This window comes from Dromiciops gliroides, chromosome 2 (genome assembly GCF_019393635.1).
Source record: "Dromiciops gliroides isolate mDroGli1 chromosome 2, mDroGli1.pri, whole genome shotgun sequence".
Classification (NCBI taxonomy): Eukaryota; Metazoa; Chordata; class Mammalia; order Microbiotheria; family Microbiotheriidae; genus Dromiciops; species Dromiciops gliroides.
In genome coordinates, this window is record NC_057862.1 from 168800779 (window position 1) to 168826950 (window position 26172).

Below are 26172 nucleotides of genomic sequence, written 5' to 3' on the forward strand. Positions count from 1 at the left end.
GGGGGTTTGGCAAGGGGAGCAACTCTGACAATTTAACCAGCACATCGATTAAGCCTGACAGCACAACACACCCACACCATAGTTCTGGAGATGGGTTTTGGGTCTTCCCAACTGGCTTTCCAAAGAATAAAAAAGAAAGAAATAACATTGGGCTTATGGAAAACCAAGTTTTTACTGTGAAAGATTCAAAAAAAGCCAGGTTATGGGGACCAAGAAGGATAAAGGGGTACATTTGTATTGTCTCCCTCCTCCCCCTCCCCCTCCCCATTAGACTGTAAGCTCCTGGAGTACAGGGACTGTCTTTTTATTAATTGTATCCTTAGTGTTTAGCACAGTGCCTAGCACATAGTAGGTGCTTAATAAATGTTTATTGGATTGGATTGGCCATATCAGCCTTATGGATCTCAAAGAGGCCCCCACCAACACAGAATTTTCATCATTATTGTTTTAATAGTAAATGTTAGAGCTGCTGACTTAGGGGAGCAGAAGTGAGATTTAAAGCTGGAAAGTACCTTTGAATTCAAACTTCTCGTTTACTGATGAGAAAACTGAGGCCTAGAGAAGCTGTGACTTTACTAGGGTCCCATAGCTAATAAAGCATATGAGGCATTATTCAAATCCAGTTCTTTACCATAAGTCCACTGAGGGAGTCAGGTGGCAAGAGGGATAGAACTTTGGGTCTGGAATCAGGAAGACCTGACTTAAAATCTAGTCAAAGACACTCACCTTGTGACCTTGGGAAAGTCTCTTAACCTCTGTTTGCCTCAGTTTCCTTATCTCTAAAATGAATATAATAATAGCCCCTACCTCCCAGGGTTGTTGGTGAAGATCAAATAAGATAATAATTGGAAAACATTTAGCACAGTGCCACAAATGTTAACTATTATTTTTATTATGATGTCCCTCTGAGCTTAGTCAGGTCTTCTGACTCTAAAACCAAAGATCTTCCTACAATGTACCTCTCATAGTAAGTATAGAGCAGGTACTGAGTAAGTATTTACAAATGGACCAGATGGTACAGTGCCATGAGTTCTGGATTTAGAATCAGGCCCTGGGATCAAATTCTGACTCTGCTACTCCCTGTGTGACCTTTAGCAAGTTTTTTTTTTTTTTTTTTTAACTTCTCTGGGCCTCATTTCCACAGGGCTGTAGAATCATAGATTTAGAGCTGGAAAAGTCCTTCCTTCCTTCCTTCCTTCCTTCCAAGCCACATGGCCTGCCCTCAGATGCCTTCTCCTCATGGCAGAGCTTTCCTACAGTAACTCTGGAACAGGTGGCGTCATATTCCTGAAATGTAGCTTGTGGAATCTCAAGCACATCCTTTCTGGTGTGTGAAAAGAGTACAATTGTTTGGTAACTTGTACATTCCTTTGCATTGCCTTTCTTTAAGGTTGGGACATAAATTGATATTTTCCAGTCCAGTAGTCACTGTTGAGTTTTCCAAATTTGCTGGCATACTGAGTGCAAAACTTTAACAGGATCATCTTTTAGGATTTTAAACAGTTCCTCTGTTATCCTGTCACTTACACTAGCCTTATTCTTAGCAATGCTTCCTAAGACCCATTTCACTGCACTCTCTAAGATGTATTGTTCTAGGTCAGTAACCACATCATCATGGTTATCAGTTATGTTAAGATCTTATATACTTCTGCATATTCTTGTCACCTTTTCTTAATGTTTTCTACTTCTGTTAAGTACCTACCATTTTTGCCCTTGATCATGTCTATTTTTTGCATGAAACATTCCTTTGATATCTCTAATTTTCCTGAAGAGATCTGTCTTTCCCATTCAATTTTTTTTTCTATTTCTTTGCACTGCTCATTCAAGAAAGCCGTATCTTTTCTTGCTGTTCTCTGAAATTCTGCATGCAGTTGGGTATAACTTTCCCTGTTTCCTTTGCCTTTCACTTGTCTTCTTTCCTCAGCTATTCGTAAAGCCTCATCAGACAGCCATTTTGCTTTTGTACTTTTCTTTTGTTGTTGCTGCCTCCTGTACACTGTTATGAACCTCTGTTTGTAGTTCTTCAGGCACTCTATCTACTGACATAATCCCTTAAATCTAATCAAGATTTCCACTTTATATTCATAAGGATATTATTTGGGTCATAACTATGTAGTCTGATGGTTTTCTCTGTTTTCTTCAATTTAGGTCTGCATTTTGCAAAAAGAAGCTCATGATCTAAGCCCTATTCAGCTCCAAGTCTTGTTCTATCTGAATATATAGAGCTCTTCCACCTTTAGCTGCAAAGTATATAATCAGTCTGATTTCGGTATGGTCCATCTAGTGATGTCCATGTGTAGAGTCATCTTTTAAGCTATAGAAAAAGATTATTTGCTCTAACCAGTGAGTTTTCTTGACAAAACTCTGCTTGCTTCATTTTATACTCCAAGGCCAAACCTGCCAGTTATTCCAATTATCTTTTTTTTCTTTTTCTTTCTTTCTTTCTTTTTTCTCAACAAACATTTATTTTATTTTCCATTTACATGTAAGGGTAGTTTTCAACATTCATTTTCATAAGATTTAGAGTTCCAAATTTTTCTCCCTCCCTCCCTCCCTTTCCTCCCGCCTCCACAAAATCGCAATCAGGTTATATATGTACAATCCACAAGTGTTCTTTTTATCAGTTCTTTCTATAGCAGTGCATAGTATGCTTCCTCATTAGTTCCTTGGGATTGTCCTGGATCATTGTACTGCTGAGAGTAGCTAAGTCGTTCACAATTACTCCTCTCAGCTCTGCTCACTTCACCATACATCAATGTTCATTAGTCTTTCCAGGTTTTTCGGGGATCATCCTGTTTGTCATTTCCTGTAGCATAAGTCCATTCTACTACAATCATATAACACAGCTTTTTTCATCATTCCTCAAATGATGGACATTCCCTAGATTCTCAATTCTTAGCCTCCACCAAGAGTTGCTATAAATATTTTTTGTACAATTTTTCCCCCTTTTCTCTTTTTCATGATTACTATTGTTAACTCTTTCCCTTCCATCCTATTCCCTTCCCCAAGATATTTATTCTGTTATCTGTCTTCTTTCATCCTATCACTCTTCAAAAGGGATTTGCTTCTGTCTGTCCCCTCCCCCACTCTGCCCTCCCTTCTTTTGCCCCTCTCTCTTTATCCCCTTCCCCTCCTAGTTTCCTGCAGGGTTATAGAGATTACTCTACCCAATTGAGTGTGTACATTAGTCCCTCCTTGAGCCAATTCTAATGAGATTGAGGTCTTTGAGCCAATTTTAATGAGTGTTAGGCTCATTTACTGTCCAGATTAAATAGATTACTCTGCCCAGTTGGGTGTGTCTATTAGTCCTTCCTTGAGGCAGCTCTGAAGAGTTTAAGATCTTTGAGCCTTTTCTGATGAGTGTAAAATTCATTTACTGCCCTACTCCTCTCCCATCTCTTCCCCCACTCCATAAGCCTTTTCCTGTTACTTTCATGTAGGATTTCGCTTCTGCCCTTCCCCCTCCCCCCTCCCCCAATGAATTCCCTTCACCCCTCAATTTAACTCTAAAGATGTTATCATCTAGCTAAGTGACACAGTGGAAAAATCATCACCCCTGGACCCAGGGGGATCCCAGCCAAAACATGGCCTCAGACACAAGACAGTCGCCCACTGTATGACCCCAGGTATGTCCCCCAGCTCCAATTTTTTTTTTATGGTTCTCTAGGGTCTTGTATTTGAAAATCAAATTTGCCATTCAGTTCAGGTCTTTTCATCACAAATATCTGAAAGTCTTCTTTTTCATTAAAGTCCCATTTTTTTCCACTGAAAGATAATGCTGAGTTTTGCTGGGTCGGTGATTCTTGGTTGTAATCCCATTTCCTTTGCCCTTTGGAATATCATATTCCATGCCCTCCGGTCCTTTAATGTAGAAGCTGCTAGATCTTGTGCTATCCTGACTGGGGCTCCACAGTACTTGAATTCTTTCTTTTTGGCAGCTTGCAATATTTTCTCTTTGACCTGAGAGTGCTGGGATTTGGCTATAATATACCTAGGAGTTTTCCTTTGGGGATCTCTTTCTGGAGGTGATTGGTGGATTCTTTCAATTTCTATTTTAGCTTCTTCTTCTAGAATTTCAGGCTAATTTTCCCTGAGAATATCTTGGAAGATGGTGTCTAAGCTCTTTCCTTGATCATGGTTTTCAGGTAGACCAATAATTTTCAAATTATCTCTCCTGGACCTATTTTCCAGGTCGGCAGTTTTTCCCAGAAGATATTTCACATTGCCTCTATGTTTTTATTCATTTGGATTTGCTTTATTGTGTCTTGGTTTCTCATAAAGTCACTGGCTTCCATTTGTTCAATCCTAATTCTTAGGCAATTATTTTCATTAGAGAGTTTTTGTACCTCCTTTTCCATTTGACTTTTCAAGCTGTTGATTTTTTCTCATGTTTTTCCTGCATCTCCCTCATTTCTCTTTCCATTTTTTCCTCTACCTCTCTAATTTTATCTTCAAAGTACTTTTTGAGCACCTCTATGGCCTGAGACCAATTTGTATTTTTCTTGGAAGCTTTAGATATAGGGGCCCTGATGTTGACATCTTCCTCTGCAGGTGCCCCTTGGTCTTCCTTGTTACTGAAGAAATTTTCTATGGTCCTCACCTTTCTCTGTCTGCTCATCTTGCCTTTCTTTTACTTGACTTTTAGCTCCTTAAAGTGGGGCACTGTTTCCAGGCTGCAGTATCCCAAGCTTAAGAAGTCCAAGGTGGTATGATTTAAGGAGAATCAGGTTCTTCACTCACCCGGCCTATTTCCTGGTCCTTAGATGACCCCAGACCAACTTGCTAATCAATCAGCTTTGTGTGTTGTGGTTGTTAGCTCCAACGAGCCTGTACCCCTCCCCCACCTGGGCCACTGCTACTCGAGCCTACCACCTGGTTCTCAGTAGGGGTATAAAACCCAAGTTTTGCCTCAGCACCAGCATAGACCCCTGTAGTCTCTCCCCTGCCCAGGGCTCAGCCCACTCACCAGACTGTGAGCTTAGTTCCAGACGACACTGGTGCTTCAGCTGATTCAGAGGCTCTGGGGGTCTGCTTTTTTGGTGTGGCCTTCCTGGGACTGGATCTGTGTCAGGGTGACTGTGGGGTTGGGCCCCAACTCCTGTATCAGCACAGCAACTCCTTCCTTCTGACCTTCCAAGCTGTTCTTGGTTAGAAGATGATATCAGCCCATTCTTCTGTGAGTTTTGCTGCTCTGGGCATTTTCCTATGACCTTATTTGGATGTTTTTTGGAGTGATAGTGTCATGAGTTCGGGAGCTCACTGCCTTTCCTCTGCCATCTTGGCTCTGCCCTGGAAGTCACCCCCAATTATCTTTTGATTATCTACTTTAGCATTCCAATCCCCTACAGTGAATGTGACATCTTTTTTGGTGTATTTCTAGAAGGCATTGTAGGTCTTCATAAAACTGATCACCTTTGGCCTCTTCAGCATCAATGGTTGGAGCATAGACTTGTATTACTATGAATGTTGAATGGTTTGCTTTAGAATCAAATAGATAGCATTCTGTAATTTTTGAGATTGTACCCTAGTACTGCTTTTCTCATCATTTTATTGACTGAGGGCTACTTCATTTCTTGCCCATAGTATATGTAGTGATCACCTGAATTAAATTCATCCATTCCCTTCCATTTAAGATCACTGACACCCAAAATGATGTTGTTTAACCTTTTCATCTCCTATCTGACCACATCCAGCTTACCTTGGTTCCTAGATCTTACATTCCAGGTTCCTATGCAATATTGATTTTTATAGCATTGGACTTTCCTTTCATTACCAGATACATCCAAAGCTGAACTTCCTTTTGGCTTTAGCCCAACTTCTTCACTCTGGTTGCCCTACATTCCTCCCCAGTAATATATTAGATACCTCTTGACCTAAGGGGCTGACCTTCCAGTGTCATATCTTTTAACATTTTAATACTGTCTATGGGGTTTTCTTGGCAAAGACCCAGGAGAAGCTTGCCATTTCTTTATCTAGCAGATCATCTTTTGCCAGAACTCTCCACTATAACCTGTCCATCTTGGGTAACGCTTCGTGGCATAGCTCTTTGTTTCACTGAGCTATGCAAGCCCTTCTACCATGAGAAGGCAGTGATCCAGTAGGAAACATGTATAAAATATAAACCATATACAAAATGTTACATAAAAGGTGATTTTGGGGGGACACAGGGGAATAAAAGCTAGGGAGATAGTAACCGGTTACATCTCTTGCCATTTCTATTTCTCCTCTGACTCCCAAGCCAGCCAAGTGTCACAGGTGTGTAGAGTTCTGGGCCTGGGGCCAGGAAGACCTGAGTTCAAATGTGGCCCCCTCCAACACTTATTATTTGCGTGAACCTGGGCAAGTCACATAACTTCCGTCTCAGTTTCCTTATCTACGTAATGGGGATAACAATAGCACCTGCCTTGCAGGGTTGTTGTGAGAATCAAATGAGATAAAATTTCTAAATTGCTTAGCATGGAACCATAATGGGGGAGGGGAAATAAGCATTTATAACTTGCTACATAACAATTATAGGGCTCAAAGACCTAGTAGCAGATCTTGACTCTACCACTTATTATGGGGAAGCCCTTTCTGTGCCTCGTTTTCCTCATCTTTAAAATGAAGGGTTTTGTTTAGATGACCATGAAGGTCCCTCCAAATTCTGAACCTCTGACCCTCTAAGAGGAGCTGGGTTTCTATTAGGCTGTTCTCTCATATCTGTTGGTTCCACTGGCTAATCTATTTTGGTATTTGGGCATGTTGGTGCTTGCTTACTGTCAGGAACTGTTCCCATGCCCATATGTGAACTTGCAGAGCCTCGCTGAGTCTTCATCTCAAACCAGGGACAGATACAGGAACGGCACATTAGAAATACAGGAATAGTTGATCTCAAGGGTGGAGGAGTTGTAACCTAATTGGCTGTCTGTCCCAGGTGTGTTGCTGTGCTTTAACAAAGACTTCACCTGCTATCAAGAATAAACCATCCAAGAAAAAGTGCCAACCTTGAGCAGCACAGTGTACAAAATCCTGTACCTTTCACTTTAGGGAGTTGGCCTGTGGTAATGCAAGCACTGGATTTGGAGTGAGAGGAACTGGGTTCAAATACAACTTTAGTCACTTCCTGTGTTATGGGGGGAAAGTCACTTCCTGTCTTTAATCCTAAATTTTCTCAACTATAAAATGAAGTGCTTAGACTAGATTAACTGGAAGGTCTTTCCCAGTCTAGATCTGTGATATATGATCTTGTCTAAGGACAATTCATATGTTTGGCTCACATGTTTTTGGGCTACCTCTGTTGATAAGCAGATGTGCTGAATCTCAGGATGTTAGAAATGGAGGTATTTTAGGAATGACTTAATTTACTGCTCTCTCCCCTGCCCCCTCCATTTTATGGATTAGTAAACTGATGCTTAAGAGGGGAAGCAATTTACCCAAGGTTGAAGAGCTAATAAGTGACAGATAGGAACAGGGGTGTGTTGGAGCTAGCTTGAATCTTTGAGCCAGTTGTTAAATTTTCAGTGTGATCATTTACACCTTAGAAATAAGCAAATTTACAAATAAGGCTGAATTAATTTGTTGATTGTCTAGACTAAGGGAAGTGGTAGAGAAAATGTTGATGATGCAGATTAAACTTAATAGTGTACTGTGATTAAAAAACTTTTTTTTGGAAAGCTAGTTTTTAAACATTTAGTAGTACCTTCCTGGATGGTACTCAAATTTAGTATACTTTCTCTAGTTTTGGTATATTATAACTTTGTCTTTGTATTCCCAGTTATAGTTCCTGGCACATAATGGTGCTTAACAAATACTTGTTGATTGATTGATTGGGTGCCTATGCCTATACTAATCTGTTGTTATGTTTCTTTTCTAGAATAACCGCATCCATACCTCTAAGTACAATGTCCTCACCTTCTTGCCTATTAATTTATTTGAACAATTCCAACGGGTGGCCAATGCCTATTTCCTTTTCCTACTGATTTTGCAGGTAATGCATAAGTTCTCTTTCTATACCATTTGGCTTACAATCTCGTATATTATAAACTTCTTGAGGGCAGGGATGGTTTTTCATTTTGTCCATAGTGTCTAGTAGAGGGGGTAGCTAGGTGGCACAGTGGATAGAGTCAGGAGTCAGGAAGTCTCATCTTCAAGTGTTCAAAATCAGTCTACAGACACTTCCTAGGTGTGTTACCCTGGACTTGTCACTTAACCTTGCTTGCCTCAGTTTCCTCATTTGTAAAATGAACTGGAGAAGGAAATGGCAACCACTCCAGTATTTCTGCCAAGAAAACTCCAAATGGGGTCATGGAGAGTTGGACCCAACTGAAAAATGACTGAACAACACCTAATAGAGTTCTTTGCATGCTTAATACATTTTTGGGGTAGTGTATTGGATTTATTGAATTGCTTCTTTAAAAAATGATATCATTAACTTTTGGAAACATGAGGAAATCCAATTAGTGCAATATCCATGATTAGGTAAATTGTCCTTTCAGGTCAGATTTTCGTGGCGATTATATTGTTTTTCTTTTTGAATATGGGAGTGCTAGCAACACATTAAAACATCATATTCATCATTCTAAATATCAAGGTCACTTTTATACTCAGATTTGTCCTTTATTTGAACCACACCAGACCCTAGTAATTATTGTTAATTGCCTCCCTCCATGCTTTACTTCCTCACTTGACATTGCTAATATTTTCAGAGCTGAGGCAAAAAGAGAATCAACTAACCTCTAGTCAGAACTTAATTTGATAACTTTCATTATTCCATGACTTTTTCATAGAAGAAACACAGCAGCTTTTACTTGTAGATGGAAGCTATTCCCTGTCTATTTGATAAAAGCATTTAGTGGTGGAGATTTGTGTTGTTAACATGAGGGTAATGATTTTTAATTTCTTTCTTTCCCTTAAAGTAAAGGTCTAGCCTAAGTGTAGATGGGCTAATTTTCTAGCTCTCACTAATCAAATGAAATAGATATAGTTTTGTGATTTCATTCATATTACTCATTTTTGAGGGATAGAGACCAGTCCTTTAAGTCAGGAAGCTGGGAACTCAGGTTGTGTCTCAGACCTACTAAAATGGGAGCCTGTGGATCCCAGATTAAGAACTTAAGACTTTTTTTTTTGCTTAAGACTTTAATAGTAGAGTTGCTGATTTGGTAGTGAGAATTTCAAAGTAAAATCATAGGCTTAGGATACTACCTCCTTCAACACTGCTCTCCCCAACACCTCCCTCCCCCCCCACAACAGTCCCAAAACACAGCTGAAGAATTAGGAATTTTTAAAAAAGGACACTGTTGAGATGAATTTTTTCTACATATATTTTAGTCTTTCAGAGATCCCGTATTTGATTTCTACAAATAACTCCTCCATCAATCCATCTTACAACCACTATCTCTTATATTTTGTACCTGAAAAAAAATCTATCACCTAGTAGTTAGTTCTTGGTGTGCAGCTTCTCTGAACTTAGTGGGCTGACCCTCAGACAATTGATGTAGAGTCATAGAGGCTGTCTAGATTTTTTTTTTCCCCTCAAAGTCTTTTCAGCTTGTTGGAACTGCTGGGGCTTAACCTGCATTTGCAAATATAGCCTTCAGGAACTAAGGTTAATCTCTATGTCATGATGTAACATTGAAAAAGGATTTATAGTTTTCTAAGGATAAATACCTCCTCATTAAGAAATTATTAAAATGACCAAACTCTCAAAAATAACATTTAAAAAAATCAGAGACTGTCTTTTGTTTTGTTTACTTTAATTATCTGGGTGTGCTTTTTGACACTCTTCTTGTGGAAGTTTTGCTTTCTCAGATTCTTAAGGCTTGGGGAGAAATTCCAAAACTCAATGTTTAGTGTGAGGAGGGTCCATTGTTCCTACAATGGCATACTTTCACATAATGAAATAATTTTGGAGTTGTAAGAAACCTTAGAGATCAGTCCCTTTATTTTGCCAATGAGGAAGCAGAAAGTGAGAGAGGTTAATGGTGACAAGGGCACCCAGCTGTTTAGTGGCAGAGATAGGAAGAGGATTTAGGTTTATCAACCCCTACTTGAGTACTTTTTGCAGCTTCATTCTTGGATCATAATCTGAGAGTTGGACACAACGTCAGAGGTCTTCTATTTCAACCCTCATTTTATAGATGAGGAAGCCTACTAGATAGGCATACCACCTTTAGTGAATATTTAGAAAAAGCCTCAAATGTTTGGGGGTGGAGATTAGAAGGAGAGGAAGAGTAGGAGAGGATTATCTAAAGTTTAAAATGCCAAATTGAAGAAAAAACAAGAACAACCAGACAGTAGTTAATGTCTCTAAAGAATATTTTTTGCCAAATTAATATTGGTTGTGAAAGCATTCAAGAAACTAATTTTCACTGGTTCACTGGAGTTTAAGAAAATTATCCACCTTATAAAAATGTATTATGAAATTCAGTGCCTTAGGAGGTTAATTTTTAAAAATGTTAAATAATGTGATTTTTTTTTGCAGATGAATGCACAAAACATCCCTTGCAATATCCTCTAATTACTCACTAGAGTTAAGGAATTTTTAGGTGACAGTATTATAATTTTAACAAATTATGGTCTCAGGGAAAATGACACATTGTTGGTTAATAAAATCCGGTGACTTTTAGGGTAATAAAATTTAAAATTATCTCTTGCAGCTAATTCCAGAAATATCTTCCTTGTCATGGTTTACAACCATTGTGCCTTTAGTCCTGGTGTTAGTTATTACTGCTGTCAAAGATGCCACCGATGACTATGTGAGTATTTGTCCCTAAGCCTTCCTTATCATTTCAAATTCTTTTCACGTCTATCCCCTATCTAATGCAGAAAAAGTAGAATGCAAATCCGCTGGGCTTCCAGAGACTATTTCAGGTAGGGCTTTTTTATCCCTAGAGCCTAAAGCATACTGTGGATACAGGTGTTTAATATTTTTTTTCCCTTTTCTCCAGGGCAATGAGGGTTAAGTGACTTGCCTAGGGTCACACAGCTAGTAAGTGTCAAGTGTCTGAGGCCAGATTTGAACTCAGGTCCTCCTGAATCCAGGGCAGGTGCTTTATCCACTGCACCACCTAGTGCCCCTGTGTTTAATGAATTGAATGTGATGTGGCTTATTTTCTTGCTATGTATGTATTCCTATATAGTACTTCTCCACAATATCTTGTGGGCTGCTAGGTGGCATAGTGAAGAGAGCACTGGGCCTGGAATCAGGAAGACTCATCTTTATGAGTTCAAATCTGGCTTCAGACACTTATTAGGTGTGTGACTCTGTTTGCCTTGGTTTCCTCATCTGCAAAATGTACTGGAGAAGAAAATGGTAAAGCACTCCAGCATTTTTGCTAAGAAAACCCCAAATTTGGTTCATAAAGAGTTGGACATGATTGAAACAACTGTATATATCTTACATTTGATGTTCTCATTTTTTAAAGACCTTTTAGTGTTTGCATATCCTAGTTTACTGAGATTGATGGTAGGTAAGAAATGGGGTCATGAAGAGTTGGACATGACTGAAATGACTCAACAACAGCAACAGTAATATCTTGTCTCTTCAATCTTGCTGAAAATTAAAAAAAAAATTATCTTTGGGGAACTAAAAGGGAAGCCTGAAGGTTCTTATTGCCTTGTATAGGTGCTTGATAAATGTGTTCATTTGAATGTCAAGAAAACACTCACCCTTTCTTGGTTTTGTGAAATAAGGAATAGTTGGGGGCAGCTAGGTGGCTCAGTAGATAAAGCACCTGCCCTGGATTCAGGAGGACCTGAGTTCAAATCCGGAATCAGGCTCTTGACACTTACTAGCTGTGTGACCCTGGGCAAGTCACTTAACCCTCATTGCCCTGCAAAGAATGAAAGAAAGACAGAAAAGAAATAAGGAATAGTTGGAGTAGGTGATGGCCCTGGAAAAAGTTGGGGAGTAGGATTCATATATGGGGAAATTTGCTTTGAGAGAAAATTGCTAAATTAGATGCCAAACTTATAAGATATTAATAATATTAATCAGTATATCTTTGTATATGCACTTTTTCCTTGGATGAATCTATTTAGAAATATAATGTATTAAAGAGAGCTGCAACTACCAAAGGTTCTTTCATCTGGTATCATTAGAGAGACTGAAACAGGTCACTGAAAAAAGGGCAATTGTTAAGAGAAACAGAAGCTGACCATGAATGAAACCTTATTTGATATTGTGAGACTTTCTATCTCAAAAGCTTAAATTTCCTCTCTTTGTTTCTCAGCTAACACAAGGGACATTTTCATTCCATTTAGAGTTTCCTCCTTTATTTCTTAAAACTGGCTTTCTAATGGCATTTTCTGATGTTTCTTCGAGGTGTGAGAATGAACCAGGGCTCTTGAAGGCTATATCAGTGGGCCATAAGATCTTTCAAGTCCTACTGTGATGGAAAGATTTCAAGAATGGTCTTGATCACAGGCATCCAATGACAACTTCCTTCCATCCAATGACAACTCAGCTAGTCATGGAGAGGATTCTCACCAGTAGCTTAAGAATTAGCTGATGAAACATTTAAGCTGAGGCAACCAAGGAAACAATAAGAAGTTTAAAAAATGTCCTTTAGTACCATGTGGTTCTCCTTCTGCTTTCACAGGTCTATTGGAAGATTATACAAAGAATCACATAATTTTTAGACACCTCTATAACCATTATTTGACTCTTGGTATTTTAAACAAGATTTTTTTTTTTGGTGAGGCAATTGGGGTTAATTGACTTGCCCAGGGTCACTGCTACACCTAGCTGCCCCTTTAAATAGGATTTTTGTCTAAGATTCAACAGATTGATGTATTAAAGAAAGAACTGAACAATATCAATATTTATATTCTCACGATAAAGCCAGAAGCCAAAAGATATATTCAGCATTGGAATGTGACTCAAGTTTCTTCTCTTTCATTATTAATCTAAAGGCAACAAGGAACATAATTTCCTAAGTTACTTTTACTTGTTCATCTCTTCCTCCTCCTCCTCCTCCTTCTCTTCTTCTTCTTCCTTCTTCTTCTCCTTCTTCCTTCTTCTTAGCAATTGGGGTTAAGTGACTTGCCCAGGGTCACACAGCTAGTAAGTGTTACTATGTGTCTGAGACCAGATTTGAACTCAGGTCCTCCTGACTCCAGGGCCGGTGCTCTATCCTCTGTGCCACCTAGCTGCCCCTTGTTCATTTCTTCTCAAAGAGCTCATGGTAATATAAGTGAAAAAAAAAAACGATACAAACAAAAAAACAGCAACATGAATATCACTGTATCTTGTACATCAACATCTATTGCAGAAGATGAAGAGGTACAAAAAATTCTCTGAAGGATTTGACAAGACCTTCCTAGGTAGTCAAGCTATACTAAGATATTCAGTGACTTCAGTGGGAAGGTAGGCACCAGAGAAGATGGAAAAAATGTACCTTAAAATATGGTTTAAGATTAGAAAAACAGGGGGCAGCTAGGTGGCGCAATGAATAAGGCACTAGCCTTGGATTCAGGAGGACCTGAGTTCAAACCCAGCCTCAGACACTTACTAGCTGTGTGACCCTGGGCAAGTCACTTAAACTCCATTGCCCTGCAAAAAAAAAAAAAAAAGATTAGAAAAACAAAGAGATCACATACTTGTAGACTATTTGAAAGTGTCATATCCATATATTGTAAGGATTGGAATGACGCCACCTGCTGGAGAATTACTGTCGGAAAGCTCCACCATGAGGAGAAGGCGTCTGAGGGCAAGCCATGCGGTCAGGTCCTTGGCATCAGGAAGTGACATTTGTTCATGGGTACTGTCTATCAAAGCTACCAGCCAATTAGCTTGGAGCTGTGTGTGTGGGATGTTCCCAGTTCCACAGGAAGCTTCTGGGAGGAAAGAGGAAGCGTTGGGTCCTTTTTGTTCCTGACCTTGCCATGGTGGGTTGGATGATGGGGTCTCTTAGAAATAGTTAGATTTTTACCTTTCTCTCTGATCCTAATGCTCTTTAATAAATACTTAAACAATTAAATACTCTTGCTAAACCTTATAATTTATTGGTGACCACTCATTAGATTTTAGATAGTATAGCTAGAATTTTAGCTCCTTACAATATCCATATAAATTTTTTTTGAAGAAAGTTTGAAGACTGGCTATTATAACACCAAACATCTCAAATAAAATGAACTAGAACTTCTTAGGTGCTGAGGTCCCTTCCAACTCTGAAATCCAGTAAATCTGTGATCCTGATTCTGTGATGAAGGAATCATTTCAGCATCAGTAGTATGTGGGTAGTCAGACCACTGACTAGTAAGATCAAAAGTCAAAATCAACATCATTTCAAAAGAAAGCATAAAGATGAGAATGCACTCCATACAACTTCAACTTGACCTATTTGAACAAACTAAAATGAGAAATGAAAAAAAGGAGAAAACACTGACTTAGATTATCACAGTTTCTTACAAAAGTTTTTGTTTTGTTTTGTTTGTTTGTTTTTGTAGGGAAGTGAGAGTTAAGTGACTTGCCCAGGGTCACACAACTAGTAAGTGTCAAGTATCTGAGGTCAGATTTGAACTCAGGTCCTCCTGAATCCAGGTGCTTTATCCACTGCACCACCTAGCTGCCCCCTCTTATAAGAGTTTTAAAAGCAATCCATATAATGAAGAGGCCACAAGAATCCAGAAAATACTTTAGCCATAAAACATTTTAACCCTTTGCCAAGAAAAGCTATATAATCTTCAAAGAATCAAAATTATGAGTGATCCAAAGGGCGATAGGGCACATGGTGGGTACAAGTAGAATGTAACATATTAAAAGGTGACCTTCATGCAAGAAGCAGAGTAAGGAATATTGTTGAGGAAATGTATCATTAGAAAAGGTATGTCATAGCAAGGAGAAGGGATAACACATGGACAATTGGAATACTATGCTGGTATTCACACTGTATAAAAAGACTTAAAGGGAGGTCTCTAGCATACTGGGTAGTTGTATAGAGAATTGATGAGAAAACAGACAGACACTGTGGTAAGCACTAGGGATGCAAATACAAAAAGCAGCAATAACCCTGCTCTCAAGAAGCTTACATTCTCATGGAGTAAGATAATATGCATAGATGAATGGGGGCAGGGGAGGGTAATTAGATTTTAGAAGTCACTGGGACAGCGTGTGGAAAGAGGGCAATTGATTGACTTTCCACAAGTGGTAGTTTTTTTTTTTATTATTATTCCTAGAGCAGGACATGGAAAGGGGTAAGAATGGATACTTAGTGACATCTAATGACTAGAGTTTTAGGATGGTGGATCTGGAGCCAGGTTAAATATGGTTTACTCTTATTAATCAAGAATGCAGAGGTCACTAGACTTTCCTTATCCACAGAAAGGAAGGCTAAATAAGAGTAAACAAATTTGCTAGTCCTTCGGGCAATCCCCAGGTTGCTGGATGGATGCCTTGCTTGAGTGGACCTGGGCCAGGATCAGGGAAAGAGTGGAAACTGCAGGTGTTGCTTCAGTGGCTGGGAACTGTGGGGGTTGTGTGAGTGCACAGGTTTGTGAGATGGTAGAGTACCACAAATGATTTTGTAGAGCAGACTATTTCTTTATTTACACAATTCCCTGAAAGGTCTAGGAAAGATGAAATCTCATGGTTTCCTATTGGTGTATTTTTTTCTTTCCCAGCATTCAATTTGGTAGAGCAGAATTCAGTGCCAGAGGCTCTCTTTCTTCAGTAAGGTGGTTATCATGCATTTGTTCAGATCACGCAATATTCCTTGATAGATACCGTGGGGAGTGTTAGCTAAGCAGCTCGCTGCAATATTGGGGCAAGGAAAGAGACCAGCAGCCTCCGTCAAAACAGAGCAGGATTTATTTAACAAGAATGAACTTAAAAACAAAAAACAAACAGGATCAGTAGGATCAAGGGAAAGGAAATAAAATGGGGAAAGGGAAATTATACAACCTGAATAACACCACCGCCCACGAATCAGCTGAGAATATACAGTAGCGTCCTGTTATGTTCCAGCTTCCAGCTAGAATGGCGAATTCTCCTCCCTCTTCCCAGCAAACCCCAGGCAGCCCCCAGCCAATTGGCTGGCCGCTCTGACAGTCATATGACTGCCCTCACTAGGCTTCCAATCATTATAATTTTGCCAGGCTCACATAGGCCTCAGCGAGTGGTGATGATGTGAGGTGCCAGTGCCATGGTGATGGCTACAACCAGTGGGTGGAGCACTGTGCCGTTTCCGGAGCCTCAGAGGCCAGTGAGCCTGCCAAGGTTTTTTTTTAAAAAAAATTCTAGTCAAAAGATAGGGTCATAAAAACCTCAAATAACAATTAATTCTTTACAATACCATCATAGAGATAATTTTGCTTGAAGACCTTCTGATGATCAGTATCACGAGGAGCACAGCACAGGGAGGCGAATGTTCAGGAAGGGTATTCACTGTTGCTCTGAGGATGAAGGAGAGATTCTCCACAAAATAGGGATTCTTGACCATTTTTGTGTAATGGATCCCCTTGGCATTTTTTTTTTTGTGGGGCAATGAGGGTTAAGCAACTTGTCCAGGGTCACACAGCTAGTAAGTGTCAAATGTCTGAGGCTAATTTTTATATGAGGTATTATATACCTGCATATGATCATTGTATATTGTCTCCTGTGCATGTTGGTTTGCTATATGAACATTAATGATAGTTTCACATGAATCTACAAACTGTATCTGTGTACCTGTGTGATTGTAGGGATTTCAAAATTTTTACTGCAGGGAGAATATAGGCAAGTCAGGTACCTTTGTTTAAAAATCATGTATGCAGGGAAAAGGTTACCAGCTCCTCTTACTCCAGGGTAATTCAGTTTCTGTGGGACTTTTTTAAGCTTCAAGGTGATTTGCAGGATGGGTGCCAGGTGCTAGGGGAATGATAGTAGTTTGAGGGGTTCCAAAGTTGTGATCTGGGCCACATTGGGAGGTTTGGGGGCATTTCACAGTTCTGTGGTTGTTTCTGTAATTTAGGGCATTTGGAAATGCAATAGGAAATAAAATCACTTAGGTTTAAAAATGTAATCCTGGATTGAACATTGTATTTTTCCACTTATTGTGTGATAACACATAAATTTATTCACAGAAATGAGAACTTTTCTGGATCTAAAATTCATGATACAAATATTCCTTCAACTTCAAAGAAATTCATAAAACAAGTTGATGGTCAAATGTTATTCAGCGAATAATGTTTTAATAAAGCAAAGTATTGAGGACACATGTGTAAGAAACAAGAAATTTCCATTGTAGCTAGAGGATTAAAAATTGAATGTGTTTCCCTTACAACCATGCAGAATCAATGGAGAATTGTTCCCATAGAGTCATCTCTGAACATGTGAGTTGGAAGAAAACGTATGGTTAATTCTTTTAGTTGCCAACACCCAGAACTGAGTTTTGTAGGCAAGATGTTAGTTTATGTGTAGACTTGCTTATGAAGGAGGGCCTGTGGCATTTCTGAACCTTGTGAAGCCTAAGTGTCTCCAAGTATATATATATATATATATATATATTTTTTTTTTTTGGTACTGAAGAAAGTGATTACAATGATTTCTCATAAACATTTTGCACTTTCAGTTCCGTCATAAGAGTGATAACCAGGTGAATAATCGTCTTTCTGAAGTACTCATCAATGGCAGGTAAGAAGTATTTTCTTCTTGTTATTCTTATAATTTGGGGAAGAGGGAATAAATAAGCACTTTTCTGTGGCTTTTCTTTTTGAACAACAGGTAAATTTATTTTCCCTCTTTAATTGATCATTTTTATAGTTGCATTAAATTATACTTTTTCTTCTTCATTGTGTTTGATGTTCACCTATGTGACTGCTATACAACTTTGTTTCTCTTCTGTTCCAAATTTCTTTGTGATTTCTTAGGGTGGACAAAGGGATTTAGCTATTACCAATTTTAGAAATCAAAGGCTATTTAGGACTGATTTTATCATCACGATCACAATACTGACATTTGTATAGTACTTTAACTTTTGTAAGGCACTTGAGCCTCACAACCACCTTGGGAGGTACAGTTGGTATTCAGTAAGGATTTTTCAGTGAATGAACAAATAAATCTATATGATAATTTCTGAGGAAGAATATTTTTAGAGAGGATGTTCAGTATATTAAAACAAAATTTCAAAATAAGAATTTTATTCCTAATGTGTTAGTTACATAGCATAGTTTGGAAAGGTAAACAGAAAGTGTCTCATGATTTTTAAAATTTCCTCTGGGATTGAAATAATATCATTTGTAGGCTGTTTCCAATAAAGTAAAGTATTTTAAATTTACTTCCTCTAAAACAAACAAAAGACAATTCTAAGAGATTTACTTAATGTATGTAAATTCTAAATATAAAAATTACCTCCAGCCTAGTTGTCATTCTGATTGGCCAATGGATACTTAATCAGTATGACAATGCCAATAATATGGATTTTAAAGGGACTATTGTATAATAAAACATGTACAAGAGAAATACTAAGACATTAAGCAGACCTCAAAATCATTGACAACAAAAAGTAAGGTAGGAGTAATTCAATCTTCAGTGGGAGGACAATCAATAGAAGGCAAAAATTATCTTTCTTCACTTACTCTGAGACTAATTGCCTATTTGGGTTTTAGAAAAGTGTCAAAGGTACAAATGAAAAAAAAAATGGCTTCATCTACAAATATGGCAGTTAGTGCAGAGGACCATGATATAAATGAATTGTGATGGTAGAAATTTTCCCATTGGAAAGTGAATGAGCTTTAGTGTTGCTTGAGTAAATTCTGCCTTCATTGATGTAGATAAAAGCTTCTCTATGCCTGTTCATTCTGTGTCATTCTCATGTTCCATAGATGATCCATCCAATACACTGGGAATCTTCCCCAGATTCTTTGAATATCTAGGGGAGATATTGTGTGTTTTCTATTCTCACTACAAGAACAGCCCAACCTTTTTTCTAGTTTTTTTTTTTTTTTTTTTTTTTTAGTGAGGCAATTGGGGTTAAGTGACTTGCCCAGGGTCACACAGCTAGTAAGTGTTAGGTGTCTGAGGCCGGATTTGAACTCAGGTACTCCTGACTCCAGGGCCAGTGCTCTATCCACTGCGCCACCTAGCTGCCCCCCCCCCTTTTTAATGCCACTTTTTGACTGAAAGTTGTCTTTGGGAATATTCTATGATCTCCAAATGTCTGCACTGTGCATCTTGCCATTGCCCTTTGGCTGACTTTCAATTTTGAATTTTCTAAGATGATGTTTAGAGCACGATAGCCCCACTGGGAGAATTCTGATATAAAAGAGGTTGACTTTTTAGGCAGTGAGCCACTCAGATTGCCTCAATGTAGTATGGAGATGACCGTGGGTTCTTAAAGGTTATCCAAAGGAGATCAAGCTCTATCAGGTTTTTTTTCAAGGTAGAAGGACCTCAAGTAAAAACCCAATGACAGGGGGCAGCTAGGTGGCACAGTGGATAAAGCACTAGCCCTGGAGTCAGGAGGACCTGAGTTCAAATCCAGCCTCAGACACTTGACACTTAACTAGCTGTGTGACCCTGGGCAAGTCATGTAACCCTCATTTCCCCACAAAAAAACAATGACAAATAGCATCTACTCTCTGGGGGCCATCCCAGATATATGTTGAGAACACTGACACCCTGATCGTAAATTTTTGGCATTGGTGACCCACTGAATGAATAATGTCTAAAAATACTTATTTGATCCATGTATAGTGTTAGCATTGGATGAGTAGTTTCTGTTACTTTTATTGGGTGTATTCCTGCATTAATTCTTATTTCATATTTTTATTGTTGTCTTTTTTTGGATAAAAGTATTTTATTTTTTTCCAGTTACATGTAAAGATAGTTTTCAACATTTGTTTATACAAGCTTTCCAATTTATGATTTTTCTCCCTCCCTCCTCTCTCTCCCCCCTCCCCTAGACAGCAGGTAATCTGATATAGGTGTATATATATATATATATATATATATATATATATACACACACACACACACACACACACACACACACATACATTATATAATTAACATTAAACATATTTCTGCATTAGTCATGTTATAAGAGAAAAATCAGAGCAATGAGGAAAAACCTCAAAATAGAAAAACAACAGCACCAAAAACAAAAGAAATAGTATGGTTCAATCAGCATCTATACTCCACAGTTCTTTTTTTTTTTTCCTGGATTTGGAGATCCTCTTCCATCCTGAGTCCCCTGGAACTCTTCTGTACCATTGTGTTGGTGAGAAGAATCTAGTCCATCACAGTAGATCAACACACAGTGTTGATGATACTGTGTACAATGTTGTTCTGGTTCTGCTCATCTCACTCATAATGAGCCCATGCAAGACCCTCCAGGTTTCTCCAAATTCCTCCTGCTCATCGTTTCTTACAGCACAATAGTATTCCATTACATTCATATACCACAACTTGTCCAGCCATTCCCCAATTGATGGGCACCCCCTCAACTTCCAATTCTTTGCCACCACGTAAAGAGCAGCTATAAATATTTTTGTACATGTGGGTCCTTTTCCCTTTTCCATGATCTCTTTGGGAAAAAGACCCAAAAGTGGTATTGCTGGGTCAAAGGGTATGCACAGCTTTATAGCCCTTTGGGCATAATTCCAAATTGCTCTCCAGAATGGTTGGATCAGTTCATATTGTTTTCTTAATGAAACAACATGAATTGTTTGAAGGAGTTTTGTTGAATGTTCTGATCTTCCCAAGTTTCTCAGTTAAGGCTGTAACAAGGGGTGACCATAAAGGAAAGGATCTGATCATACAACTGGTAGCCCATCTAATTACTTTGCAATCAAAAGTTGGGTTAATAATAGAACTCTAAACTAAAAGATACTTTATAGATCTTCTGGTCTAGTTCTCTCATTTTACAGATGAATAAACTGAGGTCTAGACTGGCTAAATGACTTAATGAGGGTCACATAGCTAATTAATATCAAAATATTAGTTGAACTCAAGGAATTGAACTTGGGTCTTGATTTCCAACCTTGTGTTCTTTCCACTAAACTGTGCTGCCTCATAAATGAAATAAAGGGTTAAGTAGTTATACAATAATTTTTGTAGTAAACTTTCATTCTTGGAATCTCTATTTGTATTTTGAAGACAAGGAATCTAGGTGGTGCAGTGGATAGAGTGCTGGGCCTCAAGTCAAGAAGACTCATCTTCCTGAATTCAAATGTGGCCTCAGATACTTACTAGCTATGTGACCCTTAGCAAGTTACTTAACCCTGTTTGCCTCAGTTCCTCATGCAAAATGAACTGGAGAAGGAAATGGAAAACCACTCCAGTATCTTTGCCAAGAGAACATCAAATAGGGCCATGAAGAGTCAGACATGACTGACCGAACAACAACATTTTGAAACCATGCCTTGACAATGATATAATTTGGGATTTATAGATAATAATCATCAAAAACTTCACATTTACATAGCATTTTAAATTCCACAATAACCATGTGAGGTAGGTAGTATAAAGATGATCATCTTATTTTATAAAGGAAACCATATAATAAAATTTTCATGCTTTTTTTTTTGGGGGGGGGAGAAGACTCCTTATGCATATTCTTTATCTTCACAGGTTTCTAATATCTTAATTTGCTCAAAAGGATTCTTATCTAAAATTCTTTTGTAATCGAACAGTCTAATATCAGATGTTGCCCGTCTCTGTAATTTTATAACCTTCTCTCAGGCAAGAGATTTCTTTGATGCTGTTAAATTTTCTATCAGTTTTGACCATCAGCTTACTGTGGAAGACATCCCATATTACACATTTGCCTGAGCCTTTTATGTTGGGTAAACTTAAAAAAATATTTTCCTACTTCTGCCTCCATCTCCAGAGCTACTTAATAGTTCTTTCTTGAATAATTCCTTTTTGAAGTTTGCACAATTAGAAGTAAGAGCTTATATGTGCAAAATAATAAGACAAATCAGATGTGTTACTTGTCAAATTGTGGCTATCAATTTAGCAGCTCCTCACCAAAAAACTAAAACACCCCCCCCCAACAGGATATGAAAAATGAAAGTATCAGTTTATTTGCTTTCTGGGCTCTTTATAATGGGTGGAATGGTTTTCTTAAATCTATTTTTTCTCTTATATATAATATGTTTTGATATAGATATAGATGTGTGGCTCCATCAATGTGGGTACTTCCTCCCCTGTTATCCCATCATGCCATTATAGTATGGTGAAATTTAAAAATTAAGGGAGGTCATTGTTCTATGTTTATTTTTCTGGTCTGTTCATATGTGGAGCATTGTATTCATTTCTGGGCACCATGTTTTAGGAAGGGCACTCATAACCTGGAGTATCTAAGAAAAATTAAGAGATCATGCCATATGAAGAATGGTTGAAGAAACTGGAGATGTTTGGATTGGAGAAGATAAGACTTAAGGTGTGAGGGAACAGGATAGCTAACTTTAAGAGTTTGAAGGACTAACACCAGGAAAAGAATTTGATTTGTCCTATGTGGCTTCAAAGGATAGAACGAGGAAGAATGAGAGTGGAAGTTGCAAAGAGGCATAGTTAGATTTGATGTAAGGGAAATTTCTTAACTTTAGAGCTATTCAAAAGTAGAATGATCTGTCTTGGGAGATAGTGGATTACCCATTATTAGAGATCTTTAAGCACAGTTAGAATAACCATTTGTTTGGTAGGTTGTAAAAGGTCAGTCATTCATTCAGTCACCAAACTTAGTATTTGCCAGAAATAGTGCTTAGCTCTCTCTAGGGATACAGAGCAAAGCAACAACAGTCCTATCTTCAAGAAGCTTACATTAGAATGGGGAAGACAATATATAACTAACTAGGTACATAGAAGAAACAAGGGGCAGCTAGATGGTGCAGTAGTTAGAGCATTGGCCCTTGAGTCAGGAGGACCCAAGTTCAAATCTCACCTCAGACACTTATTAGCTGTGTGACCCTGAGCAAGTCACTTAACTCTAATTGCCTTAAATATCCGGGGACATCTCCAGACCTCCCGATGTATATCTTGCCACTGGACTCAGATGGCTCTGGAGGAGAGAGTGAGAGATTGGTGATCTTGTACAGACCTCCTTCATTTAAATCCAATTCAGTGCAAGTCATGACATCACCCTTGTGTTATGGTCTTCTTTGAGAATGAAGGACAAACGGGGCAGCTAGATGGAACAGTGGATAGAGCACCGGCCCTGGAGTCAGGAGTACCTGAGTTCAAATCCGGCCTCAGACACTTAACACTTACTAGCTGTGTGACCCTGGGCAAGTCACTTAACCCCAATTGCCTCACTAAAAAAAAAAAAAAAAAGAGAATGAAGGACAAACAACAAGAAGACACATGCAGAGAAGATGGAAAGCAATCTTAGAGAAAGCACTAGTAGTTGGGGAGGAGGGAGACCAGGAAGGACTCGTGCAGAAGGTGGTATCAAACTGAGGCCAACAGAGGTTAAGTGACTTGCCCAGGGTCACATAGCTAGTAAGTATCTGAGGCTGAATTTGAACTCAGACCTTCCTGATTCTAAGTCTGACATTCTATCTACTGTGCCCTCTTGCCTCTGGGGTCTCTTCCTATACTGAGATTCTATGTTCTTGTTATTCTGAGCTCTAGAATTAGAGTTAGGATAGCTGGGATTGGATGGTAGTTCTAATACTAACTGTGCAGTTTTGTTCATGTTAGTTCTCTACTCTGATCCATAGAATGCTCGCTGGGAAAAAGAGGAAAATGATGCTTGAGCTTCCTACCTCACAGGTTGCTATTGCGGAAAGAATATTCTAAGCCTTTAGGAAGTAAATAGAAATGGTTTTCTTTATTGTTCTGTGCAGCTCTTGCTGTGGAGTTCCCTACATCTTTCCTAGAAATCCCACCCCATATACTGGAAACCTTTCTCTGGTTTTTGAAGTAGAACTTGGGGTACTAGTGTAACCCCGGGGCTGTCTGCCCCTTTTCTCTCATTTTTACTATGTGATTGGTCTGCCTCCTTTTATAAGAGTAAGAATAATATTAGTAATTGCTAGCACTCTATTAACATTTTAAGGTTTGCAAATCACTTAAAAAATATTATCTTATTTCCCCCTCCTCACAAAAACCATGAGGAGGAGGTGAGGAAAGGTTCTCCAATATGGGTTATCCTTTCACTGCTGTATTCTCTAATCTGTCTGTGTCTCATTCCTGTCCACACTCTTCTCCATGGAAGATCCATTCATAGTGCTAGAGGGATTTCTCTGATTCTTTGAATGTTTCAAGGGTAGTGGTGTAGCAACTGATCTGTCCATCTGTTGTCCTTCACTCATGTTCATCGACTACCCCACTTCCTTTTTAAAAAGTCATCTGTGGTTTTCTATTGTCCTTTCATCACTTAAAAGTTTTGATTCTTTTGAGATTGGGAATTTGTAGTGAACCATAATGCATCACCCAAAGAATATTGCTGTTAAAAAGATAAGCTTTTGTAACAAGGGACAGGTTGGAATCATTGAAAGGATCACAGTGTTTCCAAATGCATTTCATCCATTATTTCTTCCTTTTTACTCAAACCATTTGCCATGCCTATCATAGCTACATATTTTGATAGCCTAACTAAATGAGATGTCTGTCCACCTGCATGTCATAATTTAAGTATTATACACATACTTGGAATATCAATCTTTGTCACCGTGGCACATTTCTTCCATCTTTCAATGTATCCCTCTAGAAACCCTTATTCTGAATCATGGATGGGAATATTTATAAGTTCTGCAAACCAGATAAAAGTGTTTTGATGTTCCCACTGCTTTCTGAAGACTTCCTTGGGATAATTTTCTTGGCTTGTCCAGTGCCCATGGGAAAAAATAAGGAATAGCAAGACAACCAGGTAGAGGGAATGAAGGGGGTCTCTCAGAATTTTATGAGTCAGCAAAAGATGAAGAATGAATAAGAGTTACCCTTTCTGGGATCTGGAGACAAACATTGCACATTAGTAGATCTAAATCAGCTCAGAGAGAAGCGAAAATTCAGATTCAGAGAAGTGAAAATTCAGATTCAGAGAAGTGAAAATTCAAAACCTCCACCCAAAGGGTCTCCTCTCAGGTAGCTTATGCTACTCTTTCTGTTCCACTAAATCTGAACGGAGGGAGGAGACCAGTAGGGGACCAATGAAGCAAGGAAAAGAAGCAGTTGTGGGGAGCAACAACTGCCGGTGGGGCTGGTCAAAGAGCAACAAAACAGAGAGGTCCAGTGTAGAAGAACAAACATTGATTCATTCCCTCTATAGCATAAGCCATGGGGACTGCATAGGTACATGAGTAAGAATTGTCCCACAGGAGTGGAGTTGGTTATATGCATCCCTAAGATCTTTCCAGGGATCTTCCATCTACTTGTGAAAAATGTATAGGTCTTTTGGGGGAAGGCTTGTTTAATAGCTTGACTATCAAAAAGGAGAATGGACTTTTTTGATGAGGCTGTGTCTGTCCTTGATTTATGGTCTAAATAAAACCTATTCTTTGCCTTGTGAACCTGAGTGTTTGGAAGGGGAGCTGTTGGCTACTCTTGTGGGAATGCAATACAGTGAAAAGTTCTATTTATGAAGTGGTAAAATGAATTAGATAGTGAGTTCAAAGGCTTCACTTGGATGTCAAAGAGTATTTCATAGAGAAGTGAGATATCCTCAAACCAAAATTTGGCCTTTGTGCCAGGAAAGAGCCTCTGACACAAGGGTTACACACATTAAGAACAGCAACAGTTAAATTAATGTTTATGGGCCCCTTAAGAACTGCTTGATTCTTAGCACCTTTCTCTGCCACCATAGCTATAAAAATGGAATGGTCCTACAGAGAACCAAGGAGCATGTTCTATTTTAGTGAATTTTGTCAGTCATCATGGCCAAAAACTTCAACAACTGGTAACTAACAATCTGGTATTGAGCAAGTTTTTTCCTTCTTTCCTTCCTTCCTTCCTTCCTTCCTTCCTTCCTTCCTTCCTTCCTTCCTTCCTTCCTTCCTTCCTTCCTTCCTTCCTTCCTTCCTTCCTTCCTTCCTTCCTTCCTTCCTTCCTTCCTTCCTTCCTTCCTTCCTTCCTTCCTTCCTTCCTTTATATAGATGGGGATCTAGAAACATCATCATTTTAGAGTGTTGTAACATATCAGATAGAGGCATCTAGGGGGTTCAGTGGATAGAGCCCTGGGCCTGGAGTCAGGAAAACCTGAGTTCAAATCTAACCTCAGACACTAATTAGCTGTGCAAGTCACTTAATCCTGTTTGCCTCAGTTTCCT

At 38.8% G+C, this 26172-nt stretch overlaps 1 protein-coding gene across 3 annotated transcripts in view; it reads left to right on the top strand.

Annotated features, from left to right (window-relative positions):
- Window positions 1-26172, top strand: part of ATP8B4 (ATPase phospholipid transporting 8B4 (putative)) — a 413855-nt gene that overhangs the window by 144691 nt on the left and 242992 nt on the right. For all 3 annotated transcript variants that reach the window (XM_043989130.1, XM_043989132.1, XM_043989131.1), the window contains 3 exons: window positions 7853-7966; window positions 10638-10736; window positions 17532-17593. In XM_043989130.1, coding sequence (XP_043845065.1) covers window positions 7853-7966; window positions 10638-10736; window positions 17532-17593 — 275 coding nt within the window. The remainder of the gene's footprint in view (window positions 1-7852; window positions 7967-10637; window positions 10737-17531; window positions 17594-26172) is intronic.